Source organism: Vitis riparia, chromosome 9, assembly GCF_004353265.1.
Source record: "Vitis riparia cultivar Riparia Gloire de Montpellier isolate 1030 chromosome 9, EGFV_Vit.rip_1.0, whole genome shotgun sequence".
Classification (NCBI taxonomy): Eukaryota; Viridiplantae; Streptophyta; class Magnoliopsida; order Vitales; family Vitaceae; genus Vitis; species Vitis riparia.
This window is the reverse complement of record NC_048439.1, coordinates 16,905,811-16,932,427: the sequence shown is the minus strand read 5'-3', so window position 1 is coordinate 16,932,427 and position 26,617 is coordinate 16,905,811. Positions and strand designations below refer to the sequence as shown.

At 34.4% G+C, this 26,617-nt stretch overlaps 3 protein-coding genes across 3 annotated transcripts; 1 reads left to right on the top strand and 2 right to left on the bottom strand.

Annotated features, from left to right (window-relative positions):
• Positions 1-6,278: 6,278 nt before the first annotated feature.
• Positions 6,279-6,749, bottom strand: LOC117921863. Its single transcript, XM_034839815.1, has one exon. The coding sequence runs from the start codon at positions 6,747-6,749 to the stop codon at positions 6,279-6,281; it is 471 nt and encodes a 156-aa protein (XP_034695706.1).
• Positions 6,750-14,340: 7,591 nt separating this feature from the next.
• LOC117921862 (magnesium transporter MRS2-1-like) lies at positions 14,341-15,429 on the top strand. Its single transcript, XM_034839814.1, has 4 exons — positions 14,341-14,515; positions 14,604-14,939; positions 15,040-15,127; positions 15,416-15,429. The coding sequence occupies exons 2-4, from the start codon at positions 14,628-14,630 to the stop codon at positions 15,427-15,429; spliced, it is 414 nt and encodes a 137-aa protein (XP_034695705.1). The 5' UTR covers positions 14,341-14,515; positions 14,604-14,627.
• Positions 15,430-15,974: 545 nt separating this feature from the next.
• On the bottom strand, positions 15,975-22,521 carry LOC117921689. Its single transcript, XM_034839644.1, has 2 exons — positions 22,320-22,521; positions 15,975-16,411 (listed from the first exon to the last, which is right to left on the bottom strand). Exons 1-2 carry the CDS (start codon positions 22,468-22,470, stop codon positions 16,311-16,313), a joined length of 252 nt encoding a protein of 83 aa, XP_034695535.1. The 5' UTR covers positions 22,471-22,521; the 3' UTR covers positions 15,975-16,310.
• Positions 22,522-26,617: the final 4,096 nt, after the last annotated feature.

Sequence of the window (26,617 nt, the reverse complement as noted above, 5' to 3'; positions counted from 1 at the left end):
ATTTTCTTGATGTTGGAGGCTTACCCATTCCTCCGTCTTTGCCAACAAGTAATCTCTTTTCTAGGTTTGATAATGGTGCTGCTACTATAATCTGATGTGTCTTTGGGGATCCTCAAACTCTACAACAAGCAATGGAATTTGAAATACGACAGTCATGTGACTACTACTAACAAGCATCCAATTGGAAGAGTCAAACCAACTTGAAGCGAAGCTTACTCATCTGAAGTTTAAAATGGTGACATTTACCGCAACTATAAGTCAAGGTCTAGGTGGCATTTTGTTGGGTGGTCGAAGTTTTAGAGTCGATATATGTCACGACCCAAAATTTGGCCCATGAACCAAAGTCAAAGGTTTAACCCTAAGGGTTCCTCCTATTCCACACTGGCAGTCAACCAAAACATTCTGATTTTTTTTTCTTCTACACATACCTCACACTAGAGTTTTCATCAACTAATAATATCCCAAACACTGCTCAAAAGCAACAAGATGTATTAATTATCATTACAGTCCAAAATAAAAGTTCATAGTTAAACAACTTAATCAAATTAGGGTCTCATTACATATCCATTGTTCACAATTTATTGAAACAAGTCCCAATAGCACAAACACAATAGATAAGACACGCTCCACTAGACCGCTCCAAAGGCATCCTGAAGTCCTCCCTGCCTCACCTGTGGATCCTCAGGAGTGATATTTACATCTAAAAAAAATGTAAAGAGGAAGGGGTGAGCATTCCACATTGCTCAGTAGGGTGGCTAACACCCAATGGGTTAATGGGGATTACAAAGTTTCAAAGAACACAAAAGAAACATTTCTACAGTATTAATCAAGTCACGTAATTTAATATATAATATTTTACACAATTCCACAACATTAAAAAATTAAATGAAATGCATATGAACGTGTGACACATAGTCATACAATGCACTATCTTCTTGGGCTTTCATCGAAGGATACGCGTCCACACCCAAATACACTCCCCATTTGGAGTCTTCTCAGGATAAACGTTTGGGTCTTTCATCCTAGGAATCTCTCTTCCTTCTTAATTCGCCTCACACGGGCTTTTACTTTTCACCACTAGTTTTTTTTCTTTTTCCATTTCATACACTTTTCACAATTTTTATCATTTCTTCACACAACCACGATGCAAATGAATGCCACAATTCCAAAATTTCCCAATAATTTCAACAATTCCAACATTCCCAATAATCTAATAAAATATATTTTCCACATTAAAATTTTAAAAAATATCCCAACAAATTTTCAAAAATTCACATATCAATAAACTTGAAATTATACCAAAATTTCAGAATTTCTTAATAATTCTAATAATTTCCAATATTCGAAAATAATTAATTTTCTACAATAAAATTATCGAAAATATTCCAAAAATTCTCAAAAATTCACATATTAATAAATTCGAAATTATACCATAATTTCAAAATTTTCCAACAATTCCAATAATTTTTAACAACCCAAAACAATTATTTAGCAACCAAAAAGAAAACCCCGAAATTACAAAAATTCCAAAAAAAATTCCAAATTATCCACAAAAATTCCTATAACACCAATATTACCTACTTAACTCATAATAACAAGATTTACAATTTTTTCGAAGGAAAAACGCATTTAATTAAAGTTTTAGGGTTAGGTTCCCCTACCACAGATCTAAGAATTCGACCGTTAAAATCACAATCGGCCATCGTAGAATCATTCTTCTCGTCGAGTAGAACATCTCCTCAAAATTTGAGCCAAAACGGACGTTGTTCAGCCGTCCAAATGGTCGGCCAAAGTTTCGACGAGATGGGTTTCTCCACAGTCCGCTAGGGTTCTTTCTCTCTCTCCCATTCTACCACTTTTTAATTGCTTTTCCTTTTTTTTTTTTTTCATTTAACCACCATCCCACTATCCATGGCCCAATATCCAAAGGCCCCATTGAATCCTTTTTATTTTTTTATTATATTTATCTCATTTGCTTTTGTTTCATTTCCATTTTTTTTTTAATAACACACAAATTAATTATTAAACACCAACCCAAAAATTTAATTTTCTCAATTTTATTAATAAGCAAATTTAATTTAATTTTTACTTAATTAATTCTAATTAATTTTAATTAATTCACTTTTCATTTTTCGTTTCCGGAAATTTTCAATTTAAAAAATCCTAAGAAAATTTCTACCATAAGGTTGACATGGTACAAAATTTTCAACTCACTTAATTGACCAACACAATAAATCGAATTTCACCAATCCAAAATTAACATGTGTTCTCCAATCACTTTTCTTTTTTACTTTTCAACCACCACTCAAAGGAAGACTTTTCAAACTAGAATTTCCAACGTGGCCTAAAATACCCAGTCATTACATCCTACCCCCCTAAAAGAAAGTTCGTCCCAAAATTTAAACGAACTTACCTTAAAAATCGTAGAAGAGTTGCGAATAGTGTTGTCTCATTTCTTCCTCAGGTTCCCAAGTGGCTTCTTCTATCCCATGGTGTTGCCACCACACTTTGACTGCAGGGATCACTTTGTTTCTGAACCTATGTTCTCCAACTTCTAGAATTCGTAAAGGTTTCTCCACATAAGAAGTATCTTCACTAATTTGAACATCTTGCAAGTCCACTACCCAAGTTGGATCTGGAGTACACTTCCTTAGCATCGACACATGGAAAACATCATGAACAAGCGACAACTATTGAGGCAAGATTAACTTGTATGTCATTGGGCCAACTTTCTTATCAATCTGAAATGGTCCCACAAATCTAGGGGTTAACTTTCCCTTTTTCCTAAATCGAAATATGCCTCTTCCCAATCCCTCTCCTTAAACTCCAAGGGCCTTCTCCTTTGGTCTGCATAACTTTTCTGTCTATCTTGGGAAGTCTTAAGCTTTTCCTTGATGAGTTGTATGTTTTCTATAGTCTCTTGGACAATCTCAGGTCCCAACAAACGACTCTCACCCGTCTCTATCCAATACAAGGGCGATCTACAAGGTCTCCCATAGAGTGCTTCATAAGGTGCCAATACTAGATTGGTAATTGTTGTTATAATCAAACTTTGCCAAAGGTAAGTAATCTACCCAATTTCCCTCAAAATCCAAAACATAAGCCCTTAACATGTCTTCTAAGATTTGGATCACTCTTTTTTATTGACCATCAGTTTGAGGGTGAAAAACGGTGCTAAAATTTAATTAGGTGCCCATAGCCTTTTATAAACTCTACCAAAACTGAGAAGTAAACTTAGGGTCCCTGTCAAACACTATAGTCAAAGGTATCCCATGCAATCTCACAATCTCTTGTATATACAACTTAGCCAAAGAGTTCATGGAATCAGTAGTCTTCATGGCTAGAAAATGAGCTGACTTAGTAAGGCGGTCCACAATTACCCAAACTCCATTTTTCTTGCTTCTAGTTCTTGGCAACCCTATCACAAAGTCCATAGTGATGTGATCCCACTTTCACTCAGGTATAGGTAAAAGTTGCAACAACCCTGCAGGCTTTTGGTGTTCAGCTTTCACTTGCTAACAAATCTAGCAGTTGGCTACAAACTGAGCAATTTCTCTCTTCATCTCACTCTACCATAACTGTCTTTTTAAGTCTTGATACATTTTGGTATTCCCAGGGTGGATGGTATAATTTGCCCTATGAGCATCTGCTAGAAGTTCATTCTTCAAGTCCACATCTCTTGGCACTTACAACCTTCCTTTAAATCTCACACTCCCATCTACATGTATAGACCAATTTTCATCTGCTTCACCTTTTACCAACTGGGTTTTAACTTTTTCTAAAAACTCATCATGGACTTGGGCCTCCACTATTCTTTGGATAAACATTGGCCTAGTCGATATATTGTACAAGCATGGACCATGTCCTTCCTAACCAAGACATAGCTCAAAATCTTCAATAACTGTATGCATCTCAAACTTTCTCAACCCCAAGTTAGACAACTAGCCATAGTTTTTCCTACTCAAGGCATCTGCTACAACATTCGCTTTCCCAGGATGGTAATGAAGAGCAAAATCATAATCTTCCAATGTCTCCATCCATCTCCTCTGCTTAGAGTTCAGATCATTTTAAGTGAAAATGTATTTTAAACTCTTGTGATCAGAGTACACCTCAAACTTCTCTCTATACAAATAGTGTCTTCAAGTCTTAAGGACAAACACCACTACTGCAAGCTCCAAATCATGTGTTGGATAATTCCGCTCACGCTGCTTTAATTGTCTTGAGGCATAAGCTACCACTTTGCTTTACTGCATTAGCACACACCTTAGCCCCACTGTAGAAGTATCACAATAAACCGTAAACAACTCTCCACTAATAGGAGCAATGGTCAATTCCTGCTTCAACTCCTGAAAAGCATTCTCACATTCCTCATTCCATTCAAACTTCACCCATTTTCTAGTCAACCAAGTTATTGGTGCTGCAATCCTAGAGAAGTCTTCCACAAACCTCCTATAATATCCAACCAACCCCAAGAAACTTCTAACCTCAAATACATTAGTAGGCCTTTGCCACTCCTGTATAGCTTCCACCTTGGAATGGTCTACTGCTATTCCTGTCTCAGAAACCACATAGCTTAAGAAATTCACTTCAGTAAGCCAAAACTCACCTTTGTCCAACTTCCCATACAACTGATATCCTCTTAAAGTTCGAAGGGTGGTCACCAAATGCTGCTTATGTTCCTCCAAACTCTTGGAGTAGATCAAGATGTCATCCACAAAGACAATCACAAACTGATCCAAGTAAGCACAAAATATTTTGTTCATTAAATCCATGAAAGCAACGGGGGCATTAGTTAACCCAAAAGGCATGATTAAGAATTCTCGTTCTAAAAGTGGTTTTAGGAACATCTTCTTCCCTAATCCTCAATTGATGATACCCAGTTCTCAAGTCAATCTTACTAAAATACTTCGCACCCTTCAACTGATCAAACAAGTCATCGATCCTTGGGAAATGATACTTATTCTTCATAGTAACTCTATTCAACTTCCTATAGTCAATACACAACCTTAGTGTGCCATCCCTCTTCTTCACAAATAGCATTGGGGCTCCCCATGGCGATGTACTTGGACGAATAAAACCCTTACTCAACAATTCCTCCAACTGAGTTTTCAATTCTTTCAACTCAAGAGGGGTCATCCTATAGGGGGATACTGAAATAGGATTCATTCCTAGGTATACTTCAATAGGGAAATCAAATTCTCTATGTGGTGGTAAACCTGGTAACTCATATGAGAATACATCCTGGAACTTTCTCACCACTGGAATTTCTGTAATGTCCTTCTGGGCTTTCTCCTTACCACGAAGGCAAGCTAGGAAATTTATTGATCCATTCCTCAACACATACTGATAGCACGGATTGGACTGCGAAAAAGGCAAACTAACACACTTCCCTCCAACAAAGCAAACCTCAAATCCATTTGTCAGACAAAATATTATCATGCGGCAATAACAATCAATAAATGCTCTATACACCGTCAACCAATCCATTCCCAAGATAACATCATACCCAGTCATATCCAAAATCCTCAAATCCACATTAAGTGCTCTATCACCAAGGTAATAACGTACCCCTTGCATATTGTATCAACTCTAGAATTCGTAGCCATAGGAGACTTGATAAGTAACAAATTTTCTACCATTTCCATTTTCAACCCCAATGCATTAGCACAAGATGCAGAAATGAAAGAATGAGTTGCACCAGTATCAAACAAAACATACACCCAAGTGCTATATACCAAAATCATATCTTCCACCAAAAGAGCGTCCTCTTTTGGCTCTGTTGGGATCAAGACAAAAACTCTTCACGTTGTTTGTCTTCCCCTATTTCTAGTATTTGACCCCTGAGAAGAACGAGTCTGACTACTCATGGTAGATGTCCTGGTTTCCTGCGTTGCTGGAGGTAATTGTAGCATCTGGTAGTAAGGCAACTAAAATTGAGGGGGTTGGAAAGGCACTACCGGCTGTTGCTGAGAACTTCCCTAAGACTGAGGTCGAGCCTACCTACGCCCCACAATGGGCAAGCCCTCCATAAGTGGTCTCCCGCTTCACAACCATAACATACTCTATTAGTAGCCACCCTCTGAGTACTCTGCTCACTTCCTGTATAGAACAAGGAATGCCCCTTAGATTGCTGAGTCCTCTGCCTCTCCTACAGGCCCTGGGATCTCCTCTGGGAACTTTCCCTCATTCTTTGTTTCCTTTTTCTGTCCCCCTTTTGCTCCCGAATTTGGTTGGTTTCCTCAATGTCCTGCTCCACCAACAAAACCTTCTTAACCAACTCAGAAGTCCCTTGTTGCCAGTGGGACTAATCTATTCGTAATAACAGGCCGGAACCTCCTAGCATTTTCTCTTTCCTCACTGATCATCCCTAAAGCGAATCTAGACAACTCCGAAAAGCGTGACTCATACTCCAACACTGACATGGTTCCTTGGATGAGGTGCTCAAACTCCATATTCTTGGCATGCTTAACCACCTCTCCAAAATACTTGCCAAAGAAGATTCTCTCAAATTCCTCCCAGGTCATAATCTTTGTGTCATACACTCTTTTCATTGATTCCCACCAGAAATCAGTTTTGTCAACAAGCATGTATGCTGCCAGACCTACCCTTCTTTCCTTAAGTATGTCCAGCCCCACTAGAATTCTTCTCATCCTCCTCAACCAATGCTCAGTTGCTTCCGCACTAGGCTCTCTATTGAAAGATGGAGGTTGCATCACCATGAATCTCTTCATCACTTCCATCTGGCTCATTATTGGCCTCTCAATGCAGCTCCTCCTATGTGAGTGGTCTAAATCCTCATGGCCCTGGGTATCTTCTGATCTCCTGGAATTGTGGCCTCTCACCAACTAGACAGTCTCTCTCAACCAATTTCTTGACCGAAATTCTCTATTGTACCAAAATATTTAGTCTTTTTACGTAATAACTCTGATAAAGAAAAACTAGAGAAAGAGTCACTACGGTTTTTGTAGTATTCCGGGTATCGTCCTCAAGGACTGGCTTATGAAAATTATCAATACTAGAATATATGAATTGTTTTTGTTTTAATCCTAAAGTGAAAAAACAATATGTGAATAATGCGAAACTAAGTAAAAGAAATTAAATTAATAAAAAAATGAATATTGATTTTAAATTCAATTGATTCAAGTTTGGGGTTTTCCACAATCCAACGTAAGGTATAGAAATTAGAGAAAACATGGGTCTTTTAAGTAATATGATCTTAAGGTTTTGGGATCCTTAGCTGCTCGTGATCAAGTTGAGTTCTATAACTCAAAATTGCATCTGAAACCTAATTTTTTTTCTTTTTAAAACAGATTCCTAAAACCATCAAATGAATGAGATTGATTACCAATTTAAGATTTGACTTTTTAACCTTTCCTACTCCTTATAGCTTTGTTTAGGGGCAAATAATAGTAGAGAAGACGAGGATAACTAATGATCAAGTATTACCAAGAATCACTAGTATCAGGTAATAACCTACCATATCATTCCCTAAACGAATTCACAAGGATAGGATAAAAAAATGATAAATTATCACCCAACCAATAATTAATCTCATTGTTATAACAATTTACCCATTGTCCCTATAGGTTTCCTAGCCCTTAGGTTTTCATACGTCAAGCCCCAAGTTGGCTCTTAGCCTCTCATGGGGGTGATGTCACATTCACAATCCATAATAGGGTAAAAATCCATAATTTGAATCAAAAGAAACTAAAAACAATATATTTTATAAAGAGGAAAAAGAAAACAAACCAAAGTTTTCGTCTTCTTCTACTTTCAATGTCAAACTCTCCGGAAAAAGATCCAAGATCCCTAAAACCTAGAATTGAGAGAGTTTATATAATATCATCAATTACTTAACATGTGGCACACTCTCATTGGCCACTTATTCCAAAATAAATTCCTAAAAATGATTTAAAAAATAATAAAATGGTGATTTCTAGTCATATGGGGTTCACTTAGGGTGGATGGAGTGTCTAGATGCAATTCCTGAGGTAGGGGAGGCGAAACATCAAAGTGGCAGTGGGTGAATTCGAAATTGGTGTCATTTCAAAGTGGATTTCGAGTTCATAAGTTGAATAGATGCAATTCCTGAGGTAGAGGAGGCGGAACATCAAAGTGGCAGTGGGTGAATTCGAAATTGGTGTCATTTTGAAGTGGATTTCGAATTCATAAGTTGAATTTCGAAATAATAAGTTCAATTTCGAAATCATTTCGAAATGACCCTCCAGCTTGGTGCAGTTGTCTTCAAATGGCCATAACTTCTTCATTTCAGCTTTGATTTGCAAATCGTTTGAAGAGTTGGACTCCTGACTTCCCAAGCTTCGAAACGATATATAGTATGTATACAATAGACTCCAGAAAGGGCTCTAAATTTGTCCTCAAATTCAGAGTATATAATGCCATCAGATTTTTGAGTTCTAAATTTCAATGCAACTGAATCTTGCTTCATGCCTCATTTCCCATGTTTTCTTGCCTTCTTTCTTACTCCATAATGATCATTTCTCATCTTAAAAACTCATGATATCCTCATATTACCTTTCCTTATGGTCCATGAGTCTTGACTCACTTATTTCCTCATTTAGCCCTTTCTTGATCTTTCAAAATCTAAAGTGATTCAACTTGCACCATTTTCTTCCCTTAAACTTGAGATAAGTCTCCAAAGTACAAATTAAACTCATGGCTAAGGCCTTAGCATTGATTTGGTCAAGTTGGGTGATTTAAATGTCCTTTGGTGCACAAATCATATAGAATATGTGCCATTAGAGCACATATTTTGGCTCCAATCAACTCCCTTCTTACTTCTCGGAGTTCTTCTCTTACTGACTCCAACTCCTCATTTCTCTCAGATTTTCCTCTTCTGGTCCTTCCTGCCATTTCAAATTTAATAATCCTTAATTCAACCACATTACCAAGGTGAGCAAAATGAATTCACATGTACCCATTTAGCAAACTTCAACAACTATCACAACTTTCACTTTCATACAATCACAAAATTAATACTCAACTCATTAACTAACACATACAAAAAATCATAACATTACAATACACATAAACACCCACAAACATTGACCCTAAGGTATTATTGCAACCTTGGCTTTGATACCATGTTGTCATGACCCAAATTATGGGTGACCCAAAATTTGGCCCATGACCCCAGGTCAAAGGTTTGACCATAAGGGTTCCTCTTATTCCACACTGGCAGTCAACCAAAATACTTTGAATTTTTTTTTTCTTCTACACATACCTCACACTAGAGTTTTCATCAACTAATAATATCTCAAACAATGCTCAAAAGCAACAAAATGTATTAATTATCATTACAGTCCAAAATAAAAGTCCATAGCTAAACAACTTAATCAAACTAGGGTCTCATTACATATCCATAGTTCACAATTTATTAAAACAAGTCCCAATAGCACAAACACAATAAATAAGACACGTTCCACTAGACCGCTCCAGAGGCATCCTGAAGTCCTCTTTGCCTCACTTGTGGATCCTCAGGAGTGATATTTGCATCTAAAAAAAATGTAAAAAGGAAAGGGTGAGCATTCCACATTGCTCAGTAGGGTGGCTAACACCTAATGGGTTAATGGGGATTACTAAGTTTCAAAGAACACAAAAGAAACATTTCTACAATATTAATCAAGTCATGTAATTTAAGATCTAATATTTTACACAATTCCACAACATTAAAAAATTAAATGAAATGCATATGAACGTGTGACACACAGTCATACAATGCACTATCGTTCTTGGGCTTTCATCGAAGAATACGCGTCCGCACCCAAATACACTCCCCATTCGGAGTCTTCTTGGGGTAAACTTTTGGGTCTTTCACCCTAGGAATCCCTCTCCCTTCTTAATTCGTCTCATACGGGCTTTTACTTTTCATCACTATTTTTTTTTTCTTTTTCCATTTCATACACTTTTCACAATTTTTATCATTTCTTCACACAACCAAGATGCAAATGAATGCCACAATTTCAAATTTTCCCAATAATTTCAACAATTCTAACATTCCCAATAATCTAATAAAATAAATTTTCCACATTAAATTTTTTGAAAATATCCCAACAAATTTTCAAAAATTCACATATCAATAAACTTGAAATTATACCAAAATTTCGGAATTTTTCAACAATTATAATAATTTCCAATATTCGAAAATAATTAATTTTCTACAATAAAATTATCAAAAATATTCCAAAAATTCTCAAAAATTCACATATTAATAAATTCGAAATTATACCACAATTTTAGAATTTTCCAACAATTCCAATAATTTTTAACAACCCAAAACAATTATTTAGCAACCAAAAAGAAATTCCCAAAATTAAAAAAATTCCAAAAAAAAATTCCAAATCATCCACAAAAATTCCTACAACACCAATATTACCTATTTAACTCATAATGACAAGATTTACAATTTTTTTCCAAGGAAAAACGCATTTAATTAAAGTTTTAGAGTTAGGTTCCCCTACCACAGATCTAAGAATTCGACCGTTAAAATCACGATCGACCATCGTGGAATCGTTCCTCTCCTCAAGTAAAACACTTCTTCAAAATTTGAGCCAAAACGGACGTTGTTCGGCCTTCCAAATGGCAGGCTAAAGTTCCGACGAGATGGGTTTCTCCACAGTCCGCCGAGGCTCTTTCTCTCTCCCCTGTTCTGCCACTTTTTAATTGCTTTTCCTTTTTTTTTTCATTTAACCACTAGCCCATTGTCCACAGCCCAGTATCCAAACGCCCCATTGAATCCTTTTTATTTCTTTTATTATATTTATCCCATTTGCTTTTGTTTCATTTCCATTTTAAAAAAAAAACACACAAATTAATTTATTAAACACCAACCCAAAAATTTAATTTTCTCAATTTTATTAATAAGAAATTTTAATTTAATTTTTACTTAATTAATTCACTTTTCATTTTCGTTTTCGTTTTTCATTTCCGAAAATTTTCAATTTCTAAAATCCTAAGAAAATTTCTACCATAAGGTTAACATGTCACAAAATTTTCAACTTGTCTAATTGACCAACACAATAAATTGAATATCACCAATTCAAAATTAACACGTGTTCTCCAATCACTTTTCTTTTTTCTTTTCAACCACTACTCAAAGGAAGACTTTTCAAACTAGAATTTCCAACGTGGCCTAAAATACCCGATTATTACAATATCCTACATTCTAAGTTATCGATTGATACTATTGGATATGGGTCGAAGGTGTTTGGTTGGAAAAAAAAAAAAAAAGAAACTTGAACACAAAGTAGATCTTTTTGTATTCCCAAAGTTCACACATAAATGATGCTCCTACATCATTCAATCTCGAGATGAATCATCAAAATAATTCTAGATGATGCTGAGGCACTGCTAATGAAGGTTGCTGGATGGAGACCATCAGATGAAGAAGTTTTTGAGCATTTTTTTTTTAATCTTCATTTGAATATCTCGAGCTAAACCATGGATTGTTTTGATTAGGATTATAGTGATTCTGTACTCTGAAAGTGACTATTCACAGTTTGTGCTCTGCTACCAAACAACTCATCATTTTGGGACCAATGAAATAGCATTTCTTGTCAAGCAATTTGTTTGATTCACTTGAAGAATCAAGCATTTATATAAATGGAGTTGGTGGCAAAAATATCACTAGATTTATAACCAAGAGATGAATGCATCAACCTTGAAATCAGTCACATGTTCACAACTTTAGGGCACAAGGAACAACACAAAGAAGGTCCTCCCCTTGCGCATGTGATCCATGCATGCGTGGCCACCCGAAGTCTTTGCAAAGCCCCCCTATCCAAATCCCTCCTCCACCAATATCTGAATCCCAACAAACTCTCATAGGGGGGGAACTTATACAAAAGAGCTTGGTTCGAACCTTATGAGGGCAAGAACAGTTTCTCATATGGACACGATTCATGCCCCGTTTACCTTATTGTCTATGACATTTCCGAAAATTCATTGGCAATAAGCATGTGAGCTTACCCCCATTTTCAATGACCATGAAGATCATTTGAGTTTGGATTGGAAATTGTAATTTTTTTTTTGGGCCTTATTTTGTATTCAGTTTCAGCTTTATGGAGTTGTTCTATTCTTTAAATGCTAATCCAGGTTGGATTTTTTTTTTCTTTTCGAGGGCACCAAGCCAAATGACACTATCTCTTGGAAGCCCCATCAAACAATTATGGACTGGAAAGAGTTCAGAGTGACTCTTTGCTCAAGAACAAGTAGTGAAAGCGTTAGGGCATTTACCAAATTCGCAAGTTTAAGTGCCTTCGCCACCTACTCTTCACTTTCTGAAGATTTATTTAGTTGGATTTGCATCAGATACGGGATTGGATAGGATTTGTGCTTTAAGGAATGTCCTGCATCAGATAAAGTCAATAGGCCACCTCCATCTTCAACTGTGATTCCATTGTCATGATTATGGGTCAGTGATGACAAGTATGGCTATTCCAATCGCTTCCCAAGTATCATAAGACCCAGGTTCTACACCTTTCACATATGGATGACTTGAGTAACGCAAATGAGTGGTTTTGGTATGGATCCAAAAAGAGCTTATGGGTTTGAAAAAGAAGGCTCTTACTAATTTGAGAAAGGAAGAAAGATGAAACGAAGCACGAGAAAGATTGAAGAAAGGAAAGGTTCTTGAGTAGTAGCTGGAAGAGATACACATTGCTTCCAAGGTAAAAGTCTACACAGGTAAACTTACGGAAATTGAATAGGGACTTGATGGAACCCCTACATAAGAAAATTTTTCAAAACTCTTCCTTGCTACCAGTTTTCATTCAATTACTGACCCTTTAGTTTTTAAAATTCGTTTTAGCAACTTTAGAATTTTTTTTATAAAAAATTGAAATTTTGTATGATTTTTCTTCTTGAACTTGATTATAGAATGTTATTTGAGTCAAAAATCCTCTCTTAAAGTCGATTTATGATCATCTTTTTCAACATTCTCTATTTAGGCATACTTCTACACACTTGAGAGAACTTTGCAAAATTAGATTTTTTTTTCTGATCTTTTTAATTTAAATGAATATTTTTCTCAAATTCTTGACTTCTTGAAATTGAATTTTGATACATAAAATAATAATAAAAAAATATGCTCTTTTGAGGGAGATATGATTTTTCAATTCATACCTACTGTACATGATGGATTCTGGACATCTAATTAGCCGGAGTGTTTTAAAAATATTTTGAGTACTACTTGACCCTGAATTCATTTTGTGATATAAACAGTTTGAAGTGTGTGATTTTTTGTACAATTTTATGTGATCTCTTATTATTTTTTAAAAATTCGTTTATGCATGTCACTAATTTTTTTACCTAATCTGGACCTTCTAGAACTTTTGGGTGTCTTTACTGCAATCTGTCATTTGAATCAGTGTTTGGTTTTTGGTATGTTGTTCTAGATGTGTAGGAGTTGTTTCCTGAAATTTTTTGTAATTAAATTCCACTTCAAGATATTTTTTTGTGATGTTTCCTTTTCTAATTGTATGTTGATGATCTTGTACTTTGCTTGAATTTGTTATTTATTTTTGGAGTCATTTGACTTATCTTGGCTCGATTTTGGCTTTGGTACTGTATATTAGACATAATGAAGATATTGTATAATTTATACTTGTCCTAACCACTCTAGCATTTTTCAAAGAATCTTATAAATTATGCATGCTATCCAAGTATGCTCTTTATCACCTACTTTCCAGAATTCTATGAACATGCATGTTTGTTGTGAGTCATATCTATGTTTGATTCCATCTTTGGGTGCCTAGATATCTGTTTGATTTGCTCTGATAAAATACATGTCGTGTGCTATTTTTCTGTGCTAACTTTAATGTCTTATGATAGCGTTTGAGAAGCAGTCCAAGTACACATCCTAACCTTCCTTTGCGATTGTGATTTTATTTTTTGTTTTTTTTATTTTTTTTTTTTTGCATGCTAGTTTCAAAATCACCTTAGTCTACCTAGGTACCTTCAATCAATTGATTAATTACCATTTTTTCCTTTGACTTAGCCAATAGAGACCTCTTTGGGGCTTAAAGAAGTGTTACATCTTTGAAGTACTTGCCCAATATGTAAACTGATCTCCAGACCTAGAATCAGGTTTTTAAAAGACACATTTTTCCAAATTATGGAGTCACTTCTTTAGGATTTTATTTCTTGTTTTATTTTTCCCCTTTAAAATAAAATAAAATAAGTAGCAACTCCGACTTTTCCAAAAATAAATTTTCACCTTAAAAGGCGAGTCTCGTCGATTGAGTGGGGATGTACATGAAAAATACGGATCCACACTCCCACTTGTCAAAACATAGATTATCTTAGCAAAGTTGAACTACCAAACCTTGTAAGTCATCTGATCTAGGCAATTATCCTAATCAATCAGGCAGCTGAATTAGAAATTGAAGCATATCCTCTGCTGGATGAACTTACATCAAAGATCAGTACCTTAAACTTGGAACGTGCACGTCGATTGAAAAGCAGACTTGTTGCTTTGACTCGAAGAGTTCAAAAGGTAATACATCTCCACATTTCATTTTCTTTGTGTCATCGAAGTAAATGGTTGCCAAAATCAAATTTCTTTCTGGATTTTATTGGTATAGGTTAGGGATGAGATAGAGCAATTAATGGATGATGATGGAGACATGGCTGAAATGTATCTCACCGAGAAGAAAAGGCGGATGGAATCATCATTCTATGGTGAGCAGTCTTTGATGGGATACAGATCAATTGATGGTGCACTCTCTGTTTCTGCTCCAGTTTCTCCTGTTCCTTCACCTCCTGAGACACGGAGGCTTGAAAAAAGCTTAAGCGTCACAAGAAGCCGGCATGAAAGTATGAAGAGTTCAGAGAGTGCAACAGAGAGTATAGAAGAGTTGGAGATGTTGTTGGAAGCATATTTTGTTGTCATTGATAGCACCCTCAACAAGCTAACTTCGGTATCCTGCATCTTTCTTTACATTTGTAGACCCTTGTCTTTTAATATACTTCAGGTGGGGTGGAGAAAATTTATTAGTTAGTTTCTTCATGTCGTTTCAGCTGAAGGAATACATTGATGACACAGAAGATTTCATTAACATTCAGCTGGTACGTGTTGTTTCTTTCTTATATGCTTGGTTTCGAGAAAGTATTAAGAAAAAAAAAATTGATATTAAAAATGATTTCTCATATTTGATTTTACTATGAAAAATATTTTAAAAAGTACAGATAATTAAAATTATTTAAAAACTTGTGCAATTTCAAATTATTTTATATAAAACAGTAAAATAAATGAGTTTGAAGTTGCATAATTCCTTTATTTCTTCTTTCCTTATATTTTTTTTCTCTCACCTTTTCTCACAAATTTTCTGAGAACCAAACATAGCCTAAAGCACTGTTCTAAAACTTGACAAAACATGTGTCCTTTATATGTTAGGTGAATCTAATTGAAGTGCACATGGGTTGATAATGTGCATGAAAAACACCAAATTAGGGTTTGAGTCTTGTTACCCTTTCCTAAATGGCAACAGAAATTTCATTTCACAGACCAAGAACCCTAGAATGACTTTTTTTCTGTGGCAAGTGTCCATTTTATCACATTGGAACAGCCATGGTCATGATTTTCATATTGTTTGATCTTTTAGAGAGACATTAGATGATATAAGCAGCTTAAACGCCTCAAGTGTATACGTATCTCTCAGCAAAGGACACCTAAAACAACTTATTTCCGGCTATTCCAAATTCCAACTGGAAACAACCTATCCTATTTTTGGTTCATTTTGATCTACTTTGCCATAATGAGGGCAAATTCTTGCTTTTTTTTTTTTTTTGTTTTTGTTTTCCTCTACCTTCCAAACATGGAATAGATCTTGTGCCAGCAGCCAGAGGCCTTTCTCTGTCAACAGGCTCATTATGTCGTGCAAGTGTTATAACTCTGCCCATAGGCATCACAAAAGCAAAACGCCCAGTAATAAAGCCCCAAAAATGAGAAAAAATCACCACCAATAATTTGGATCACCTGATTAATAATAATATCAGCCATGCTAAAAAATGATCTGCCAACTTGTCAAATCAAATTCCCATATAGGAAAATTTCAAGCAATTTCTACTTCCCAAACCAATTTTGAGTACCTCTCAGAAAGCATTTCAGTAATACAACTCAAAAAACAACACAAGAAACAAAAGCTTATCTGCAAATGTGCTTGTATAAATTTATTTGTGGATCATGAGAAGCGAGGCTGTTGTGCAAGTTCTTAAAAAGAGACGGGCCAATATATCTTCTAACCATCGCAATTGTCTCTTGAAGAAATTATGCTCCTCATGGTAAGCTTTCAAATATCATTTTTATCAGGTGATGAACTTGTAGAAAGCCTTGCCCTCCTTGCTTTTTCAGCTCTGTCCATGTAATCTTGATGAGAATCTTGCTTTGTTCCTTCACAAGGAGAAATTTTTTTTATTAGATTCAGGTAGGAACTAAAAGTATCACAATTCTGTATATGAAAACTACCAGATAGGCAAACTACCAGTTGTAAGTAAAATGCAGAAGCACGCAATCATATGGAGTAAAACACTCAAAATAGAGCTGTTAGTGTTCTACAACACTAGAACTGTATCACATCTTACAGGCCTTACTATTTATATTTGAGAACCAGTCAATCCAAAAACTGAAAAATAAATGAACAAAAAAAAAACAATTTCTAATTGTTTCCCCCCCAGTAAACAAGAATTGGAATGCATTTCTTTTCTCATCTGAACCATACTGATTGCTACCCCCTATATCAGAGGACGACCAGATTTGGATGAGTTTGAAATGGTTCAGAGACTCGGTGATTTGCATGTGGGCCTTATTTTATATATTTTAGGTTTTGCATCTGGAGTTTCTTTCTTCCTTTATCTTAAAAATGATGGAGAAAGAGAAGAAAGAAAGGCACCAATTGTATGTGGGAACATCATACAGCTACAAGAGAACGGATATACAGAAGAAGAATCTGAAATGAAACTATTGTGTGACTGTATATTGCCATGGTGTTATCCAAACATAGTACCTAGTTCTCAAAGAGAAAGATGTTGTGCCTTCTACTCAAAGTTATGACAAATTCATGGGGCTCTTCCTGAAAAAAAAAATTGAAATTTAAAGAAAAAACTGATGATGATGATGGATGTTTCCAAAAAGATATTTAAGTTATGAGAAGAGGAAAAAGGTGGATCAGAAAGTAAAATAATTTATATGCAGTAGGGAAGAAAGGATACTAAAAAATAAAGGAGTCTTGATTTTGGAATAACGACCTCCTTTACCTCACCCTTTACACACACTGTCAGACAATTGGTAAAGCCAGTGGGCCAGTCATCTCTAGTAAAAAAGGGTTAGGAAAGAACTACTATAAATGTAGTGATTGCTATAGAAAAATTCTCTAAAATCAAATTGGCATCTCGAGACTCAAACTAAAGGTAACTGCTCCTAAATGAGAAACTATGGCACCCTTGCCATTGGTACATGCATCCAACCTACTCACATTGGTCATATGCAAACAGGGAGAGAAATATAATGCATTATTTTGGCAGAAGGCAAATTAACCAATGAATTGTATATAGACAAGGAAAAAACTAACCACTAGTATGAATTTTTAAGTACAAAAAAGGGATAGGAAATTCTTTCAAAATGTACAAACGCTGATCAAAAGAATGGGGAGAATGAACTTGTTGAAAATAATAAGACAACCATACATCTCGAAAATATAACATGAACATGCAGTACAAGTTAGAGAAACTCTACTCTTCTTAAGGGGGTAAAAGATCCCTAAGAAAAGAAACTCGGCCCCTAGTTTTGCCAAATGATCTGCAGCATGATTAGCAAAATGAGGAAACGAAGAGAAGGCACAACCCAGGTTGCTCGCAGCATCTAGAATTTGGTGAAGCCACCCAGCATATTTCCAAGGACCTCTTTCCAATTTAGACAACCAAGATATTACAAATAGCATAATCTTGTTCCACCCGTAAGCTAAAGAGATAAAAAAACCTTGGCTTATAGTAAGCTCTCTAAAAAGAAGCCAAAATCTCTGTCTCGGTGTTGAAGCCCTCTCATCAGCTGGTTTTGGGAAAGCTGCCAACACTGTATGACTATGGTCTCTAATCACACTTGCAATTGCCAATTGAGCTAGGTTACCTAAAGTGCATTCATCAAAATTTCATTTAAATGAACCCATTGGAGGCAGAATCCAAATTGGAAGCAACTCTCTATGCAACCTCTTTGACTGCATGACAAGTACTAATCAAGTTGTAAAACACTTGTAGGAGTAACCTCAAAAGCTATGGTAGTAGAGGCCTAGAAAGAGGAATAAAAGTAAATCAAGTCTCAAACAGTCTTCAAGGTCCTCCATTTGTCTTAAAAAAATCCTTGTATTTTTCTCCTGCCAAACGACCCAGATGAATACGAGACAAGCAACACTCCTGGACACCCTAAAAAAAATAGCCATCATATTAGTCACATTTCTAAAGGGAACCTAATATAACCCAACTACTCTTCATGACCATATGTCAAAACCCCAAAGTTATTGGAGATGGTAAAAAAATGATTATCACTCTGCACCCCTGAAACACAGTACCAGTCTAGATTAAGGGCTCTGTAAGGCCTTCTCACTCGTAGCATATCTTCAGTATTGATCTTCTTATTACCCCCACCTATGCAAGGACCTTAATCTGAGATGGAACTTCAGATTTTCAAATCAAATTAGCTCAAAAGAAGAGGTCAAAGTCAGTGGTATAGATAGACATGAGAAGAAAGATTTTACGGTAAATACATGAGAACATCAATGACCAAATATTCGTATTTGGGAAGGATAGCGATATGCACACAAAAATAACAGAAGACATGAAAATTTCATGATTCTCAATTTCAAATCAATAAGTTAAGGACAAAAATTAGAGTTCCAGAAATACGAAGAAGAAGAGAAACTGAGAATGGAGGAATAGGGAAATCTAGCTTTCATTACTTTGAAAAGGCTTGAAAATTGAGAACAAAATGATCGATCTTTATACCACAAGTCTTTCTAAAAATGAACTTAGCACCATTCCCCACTGAAAATGAGTATGGGTAGAAAAATCTGAGAAAACCAGTGAAATGGTCTTCCAATGGCAACAGTGTGACTACCTGATTGTAATGTTGGCACCCCAACCATTAGAGTGTAACTTGTAGATACTCGAGACAACCTTATGTCATGAAGCATTGCTTTCTTTGGGAAACTTCTACAGTCACTACCCTAAGAGAGCTTAACTCTCAAAGAAATCTTACTAACCCAGGTTTCTCCTCCTCTTTAGGATTGCACACTTAGTCTCAACTAATAAGGAGGTCTCTTTTACCCTCCTCATTCTTGACAAAAGAAAATCCCTTCACAATTTCTCGATCTTAGAAGACACAGATTGGAATCTTGAAAACAAAAAAATAAATAACTAGTAATGTGGGACAAATAAGACTACACAAGGGTTATTTTACTACCTAAGGACAAGAAGGCTTTTTTTCAACCATATAATGTCCAAGAAATCCTATCTATCACCAAGTCCAAAAAAGAGTATCCTTAAGGTTCCCTCTAGTGGGAGACCTAAAGATGACAAGGGGGGCTAATGAGAGCCTTTACACTCTAGCAAGGTAGCTAAACTTATTATGTGATCATGGCTAGTTTTGATTCATGATAGCAGTTATCTAGATTTATCTTCAGACCCAATATATGCCAGAGAATTGACAAATGATTTTAGTATTTGCAAATCTTTTGTACCAGCGCTTGAAAAACAATGGTATCATCTACAAACTATGAGTGCAACATACTAATCCTACTTCTTCCTAACAAAAAGTCTTCCAAAATGCCACTCTTCAACTCTTGGCAGAATTATCCAAAAAATCAACAGCAATGGTAGGATTGCCTTGTATTAACCTATTTAGTTGCTTTAACCCAAACTTTGGCACTTCGATTTCCTAAAACTGCAAAACTATCAGAAGATAAACATTCCGAGTCCTCCATCTTTTACAACACCTATCTCTTTCTGATATGTGAATTAGCCCAATTCACATGATCATATGCCTTTTGTGGTTTCTCATACATTGCTTTATTTGCCACTAATATTGCATTTTCCAATGCAACATGATGAAACTTTGGCCATAATTTTGTTCAAATTTATCACCAAAATGCAATGTTTTAAAAACCGAACTAGTGATTGAACCGAAAATCCTTATTCATTAAAATGCACGAACAAGACCCTTGTTCATCAAGGGTCTCTTCCAATGGAAACTCCTTCAAAATCACTTAGAAAGCCTCTCACAATCCAAGGGCTTCAGGCCAATGTTATTCCATAAAAATTCTATCAAACCAGTAGAGGAATGTTCCTCAGATATAAGTGCACCCCTATTACAACCACAAATCATTTTGAATGAATCTTTTTATGATCTCTAATGCCTACCATACCCAAACAAATGGCATAATCAAATTAATTAAACATGTTGGGGAAATTACCTTTTGAAAATGACATAATAAACTAACAAGCATTCTATACGAGGAGCTATTCAAAACTAACGGCAAGAAAAAACTAAAACAAATTTGAGCAGAAAACCTCTTCAGACATTCAATTTCAAATCAATGAAAAAATTAATTACATCATCTTGGATTTCTCAAAGGCAAACTGATTTCCAAGCAAAAGTAATTACATAAGCCAGGTGTGTGCAATATATGTTTCAACCTTTTGATCATTAATTGTACATCTTGGAGAGATTGTTTGTCCTTTGTATTTATCATTCAGTGAAATTGTTTCCAATCAAAAAAGGAGAAAAAAAATAAAAGCCAGGTATGTCACTTCATAATCCTTGACTACAAACAATATGATAAAACTAAGGTATGTTTTCATGGTGCTTATCTCTTTTGTCAAGTGAACAGAAGGATTGGGCTTCGTTACCCTTTTTATTTATAAAAAAAAAAAAAACAATAATATTATTAGGAATAGAAAAAGTATAACCAAATTTGAAGAATGAATTAGCTTTCAAGATTCAAGGAAAGAAATGAAAATAAATAAATAGCCAAATAACTAAACAGAAGGAAAAAAAAAAAAACACTGAACAAAAAGCCAAAATCAAGGAGGAAAATAACTCTCCAAAAAAGTTTGGAGAGTCAAAGCACCCTTCTTTGCTAGGAAGTCAGCTTACTGTTGCTCTCTTTAACAGTGAAAATTCACAATCTCCCCATGGAAGTTTCCCTAGTCAGAGCACCCCGCTTTTCTAGGAAGTCAGCTGCCTAATTGCTCTCCTTAACCATCCCCACAATATAATACCTAGAAATGTACCAAATCTCTCTGGAAAGATACACAAACCACCAAGGAATTGCCAATACGTTTGCCATCCAAGAAATGACAGAAGTATTCCTCTCCATACACAAACTTCTCTGCATTGTGCAAAAGTTTCAGAAGGCTTCTGAACTCAGCTTCAACAGCAAAGGCCAAAGCCATTCTGAACAAGTCTCAAGAAGGTAAAGCCACTTTTATCTAGAAATCCACCAATCGCAGCATGGCATACATCACAGTGCAAACCCACTGTTTTTCACAGGGTATATCTAAGTTCTTTTGTTGATACCTGCTTGCACTTTTTCCTCTTGCCATCCTCAATTTATCCTAACCAAGGATCAAATCCAGCATCCTATATTCAATACATGCTCACAGTTCTAGAACCCATGTTCTTTACCCTTGCCAGACGCCATCCAGAGCTTATCCAGACAGCTTTGCACCATCTCTCATTGAGTTGATCGTTATATACCATCAAATCTCACCAAATGCATTTGCAGAAGCTAAAACAGAAAAATAACAAGCGTACAAGAGGCATAACCCCAAGAAAAACCATCAACAAATGAACTCCACAAAATTAAAAGATCAAATCCCTACTGGAAGAAACCAAGCATATTTCCAATATTCTTTAAATAAACTAACTTTTGTATCAACAAATAATTTGGCCGAAACTAAGGGTTTTTCAAGTCAAACCTCTTTTTGGGCCAAGAAAGCCCGGGAAGAGAAAGGAAAACAAAATTTGATTTCATACAATAGAGCCGAGTAGCTGCATCAGGCGTTACAGAATGGAATTTCAATCAAACAAAGCAAACCCCATAACTGAAATTTGAAACTTCTTCCGATGCTACCAAATTTTCTCAGCAACCAAACAAGCACATTTCGGGATTATCATCCAGATTGGGCTTAAACGGAGGAATTTAATCAAATAAAGAAAAACCGATGACTAAAATTGCAGACTCTTTTCTTTTTTTCTTTCATGTTCCGAGAGTTTCTATGCAATCAAACAAAGCAGGAAAATGACGAACCTCGGGTCATTAGATACCATGGAATCCCAAAGGCGATGCTGAAGATGGCAATGCCCGCAAGGACGTGCTTCTTGTCCCCACTGTAGAGGTAGTACTCCATTCTTGACCTGAAACCTCCATTGCCGCCATTGCTCTTGGCTTCGCTTCCCATTCTCTCAGGAATCAAACAGCTAAACCCTCCCCTTCTCTGCCTAGTCGTCTTTGTCTTGTTTTTTGGGGTTTTAGACCCCTAATGTAATGGAAAAATATTTATTTGAAAATTGTGACATAATAATTTAATAAATGTGAAAAAAAAAAAAAAAAATCAAAGTCACTCCCTTCATAATAAAATATGGGGAAAAAAAATAAAAACTATGATTGCTCCCATAAATACTAAGAGAAAAAAATGATAAGAAAAAAACTTTTCTCATTTTATTATAGAGAAATGAATTTGAAATCAGCATTAAAATAATTTAGACTTTTAATTTATCTTTTTTTATTATTTTTTATTTTCTTTTTCTCATAGTTTTCCTTAAATTTGTTAAGAATCAGATATAACTTTACTTCAAACTAAAAAATTAAAATTAAAAATAAAAAGAGAGAGTTAAAAAAAAAAAGTTCAAAAAAAGGAATGTAAATATACAAAGGGAGTTTTTTCATTTACATGAATCGATCAATGAAAATTCATATTGATGGATCATGTATTGTGTCGTGTCAAAGTCTAGATATTATATTATATAAGTCAACCTAAACTTGACCTGAATAATAATTATATAAAAAATATAAATTTAAATATTACCTAATTATTACATAAATAATAGGTCATATAATTTATTTATAATCAGGTCCCCTTATTTAGTCAGTAGCTTGAGTTATATTTTGTATAAGTCTTTGTGATTAATATTTCAATCAAATACATTTATGACTAAATTGATTTATTTATTTAAAAATAAATTTAAAATGTCAAATAATTTAAAGTATGATTAGGTTAATTAGTAGAATTATTAAAAGGGTTAATTCAGATCAAATTCGTATTATGCAAGTTAACCTAAAAACTTTTTATTAATTAAATAAGTTATGCAAGTCGACATGAATTTAACTTAAACTGAATTATATTCAACTCAAATTGAATTATACTTAATTCAAACTCACAAATAGTATATAAGTCGACATTAATTTGATCTAAACTGAATTATATTCAATCCAAACTAAATTATACTTAATCTAAACTTATAAATAATATGTTGTGTTCAAATCATGCTGAAGAATTGTATCAAACTTTGTTACCCCTACATGAATCAACAAAATACCTAATGAGTAGTTTCTTAAATGTTCAGTTTTATTTTCAAATTATTCATCTAATTTTCTTGTTTATTTCTTAGTAACTAAAGGACTTCCGTATCGTCCACTTGCCAATCATAATGTTGACTTCGACAATATATTGTGATTTGCCATAGTGATTTGTTTGCTAGGACATTGATAATATATCATGGGGATTATGAAAAAGAAATAAATATGAAGTTTTTTTTTTTTTGTAGTAGTAGTAGTAAAATGTCTTATGCTTGTTTGGTAACTATTTTCGAAAACAATTATTAAGAACATTTTTTTAGAACTATTCTCTAATGTATTATAAAACAAAAATCTATTTGGAAACGTGAAATATTTTTAACATATTTTAAATATTTTTAAATATGTTTTAAAAATAATTTTTATATCTATCGCTTTATTTTTAATCATTCTATAAGTTTATATAATTATTTTTTAAAACAAGCGAAAACAATTAAAAGATATTATCTAAAAACACAGTATTTTCTATTTTTAAGAACAAAAATTAAAACACGGTTTTGTGGTTGTCAAACATGTTTTTCTATTTTTATGTTTTGGAGAATAGAAAACTATTATTCAAAACAGTTATGATGGTATTGAACTCTCTTCCAAGTCAATTTTTAAGTTATTGATATTTGCACATAATTGTTTTCACCTCGATTCACCATGTCCATATCCATAGTTTGCATTTTTCTTCATGTTCTATTTTATATTTTTTATTTCTATTTTTTAGTTGTTCATTTTATACAAATGTTTAAAAAAATTTATTTTCTTTAATTTTGAAAATATTTATTTTATTTTAAATCACAAATGGTAAAATTAAATGAAATTAATTAATTAATTCGATTTTAATTATTAATTATTTCTTTAGGATTTCAAGTCATATATTACTATTTTTGTTTAAGTCAATTAATATATAAATTCTATTATTATTATTATTTTATTTTATTATGAGTTCTTCCCATTTGAAAGTTTCACAAAAAGATTTTGTGTGGGAAAAATATTATTGAAGTTTTCATAGAGAAGTATATAAGATGTAAGTTTTGCAATTAAAGATGCACGGGAGGGGTAAATAGACTTAAGCATCACTTATCTAAAACCTATCATGTTATGAAACCATGTAACAAAGTCAATAAAAACGTTAGATTAGAATCCAAAAAGGCATTAACTAATTATAAGGAACAAAAATAAAAAAGAAATTGAGAAAATAAAGGCTAATCTTAAAAGAGAAAAACACCAAAAGGGGGGGAGGGGTGAATTGGGTTTTTAAAAATTTCTTTTTAAATACAACAAATTTAAGCATAAGAGAAACAAATATAAAGAGATAGAGTTAGAGAAATCAAACTCATATTTTATAGTGGTTCAATACTTTCTTTCCTACGTCCACTCTCCTCAAGCTCCTAACCGAATGAGGATTCCACTAACTTGAAACTTCAACTAAGCTTTTAATCACCTTTACACTTAGATTCAGGCTCCATTAGGCTTTTACACAATCTCTTCAAGTTTCAACTCACTTGAAGACTTTAACACTCAATTAACAAGTCTGAATCTCTCAACTTAATTCAACAAAGGCTCAAATACAACTCAAGGCTAGGACGAATCACAAAGGTGCACTAAAGGATATGCAAATGGAAATATAATGCACCAAGAAAAGAAATGAGAGCTTTTAGGCAAGAACAAGTAGGTAAACAAATAAATGCAGGTGTTCTCTTGCTCATAAATGAAGTGGAGCTCTCTATTTATGGGTTTCTAACATCGAGAGCCAAGGAAACCAAAAAGCAGCCTCAACCGGTTGAGTTGGTGGTCGACCAATTCACTAGCTGTTAGAGCATTTAATGCTTGGTAGGTGACCGTTATCCTCGACCGGACCTTGACCGGGAAGGAAACGCTACTGGAAGAAGAGAGTGTTTTTTACACCTCTCGATCGAGAAGAGAGAATTGGTCGATTGGTACCCTGGCCGGTTGAACCGATTTGGACAAAGCCTTGATGGGTTTACCATTTTTTACTCGAAAACCTATCTTTTTCTGGTCTCTTCGCTTCTAACACTTAGGCAAGGTCTTTAAGTAAAATTATATGCCAATTTTGAAACATTTTGCCTAAGGTTCATTTGATAGATCTTGGATTTTGATGGAAATGTAACTTTAAAGCATAAACCGAGTTTTTCAAATATGCATAAAATGATATGTAAATCCTAAGTGCACCCATGCATTCATCTTACATATGTTTCCTATGATTAAAGGTCCTCTAAAAGTATTGATCTTGCATCATTAGGGTTTTTGATGAATTTCCTAATTAACATCTGAAATTCTTTATAATTCAAATTAATTAGTAACTTAACTATGGTTTTTTTATTATTAAAACATGATTAGGAAAACCATTGGGCTAATAGAAATGGATTATTCCAAGAAAATTGATAATATGGGTTTAACTTGAGAGTGTCTTTTATAAAATAATAGGGACATTAGAGATTGAGAGTGTTAGTGGGAGTGGGGAGCCTGTTCATAGGGGACCCATGGATAAGTTCACCACTTTATAGCTTAAACAAAATACTTCAAATTCCAAGTGGAAGCAAAAAAAAGAGAAAGGAAATGTATAGGAAAATTGGTTGGTTTATGTAATCAAAAGGTTTCTCATTCAGTACAATGAATAATCCTTATTAGGTTCCTAGAATTGATGCTATTGCAAAGCTAGGACTTAGGTTTAAGCCTCCATCTATGCATTAATTAAGGACATGAGTTCTTAAAGAAGAGGTGAAAGACATGAATATTGTGATGGAAGAACACAAAAAAATTTGGAAGCAATATGAATGCTTAATTACATCAAATAATTAGACAGATAGAAAGAGTAGGTGTTTTATAAATTTTTTAGTGAATAGTGTTAGGATAAAGCTTTTAAAAGCATAACATGATATGACAATTATTAGGATAGAGCCTTGGAAAACATGACATTGTGTAACGGTTTGAGATTCATTAATAAATTTATTTATTTATAT

Bases quoted from the DNA above. Each gene is read 5' to 3' on its own strand.
- LOC117921863 (XM_034839815.1), bottom strand. From the start codon at position 6,749: ATGAGCCAGATGGAAGTGATGAAGAGATTCATGGTGATGCAACCTCCA.
- LOC117921862 (XM_034839814.1), top strand. From the start codon at position 14,628: ATGGATGATGATGGAGACATGGCTGAAATGTATCTCACCGAGAAGAAA. The intron at 14,940-15,039 runs GTATCCTGCATC...ATGTCGTTTCAG, and splicing joins CCCTCAACAAGCTAACTTCG to CTGAAGGAATACATTGATGA.
- LOC117921689 (XM_034839644.1), bottom strand. From the start codon at position 22,470: ATGGGAAGCGAAGCCAAGAGCAATGGCGGCAATGGAGGTTTCAGGTCA. The intron at 16,412-22,319 runs GTTCGTCATTTT...CTCCTTGTGAAG, and splicing joins ATGGTATCTAATGACCCGAG to GAACAAAGCAAGATTCTCAT.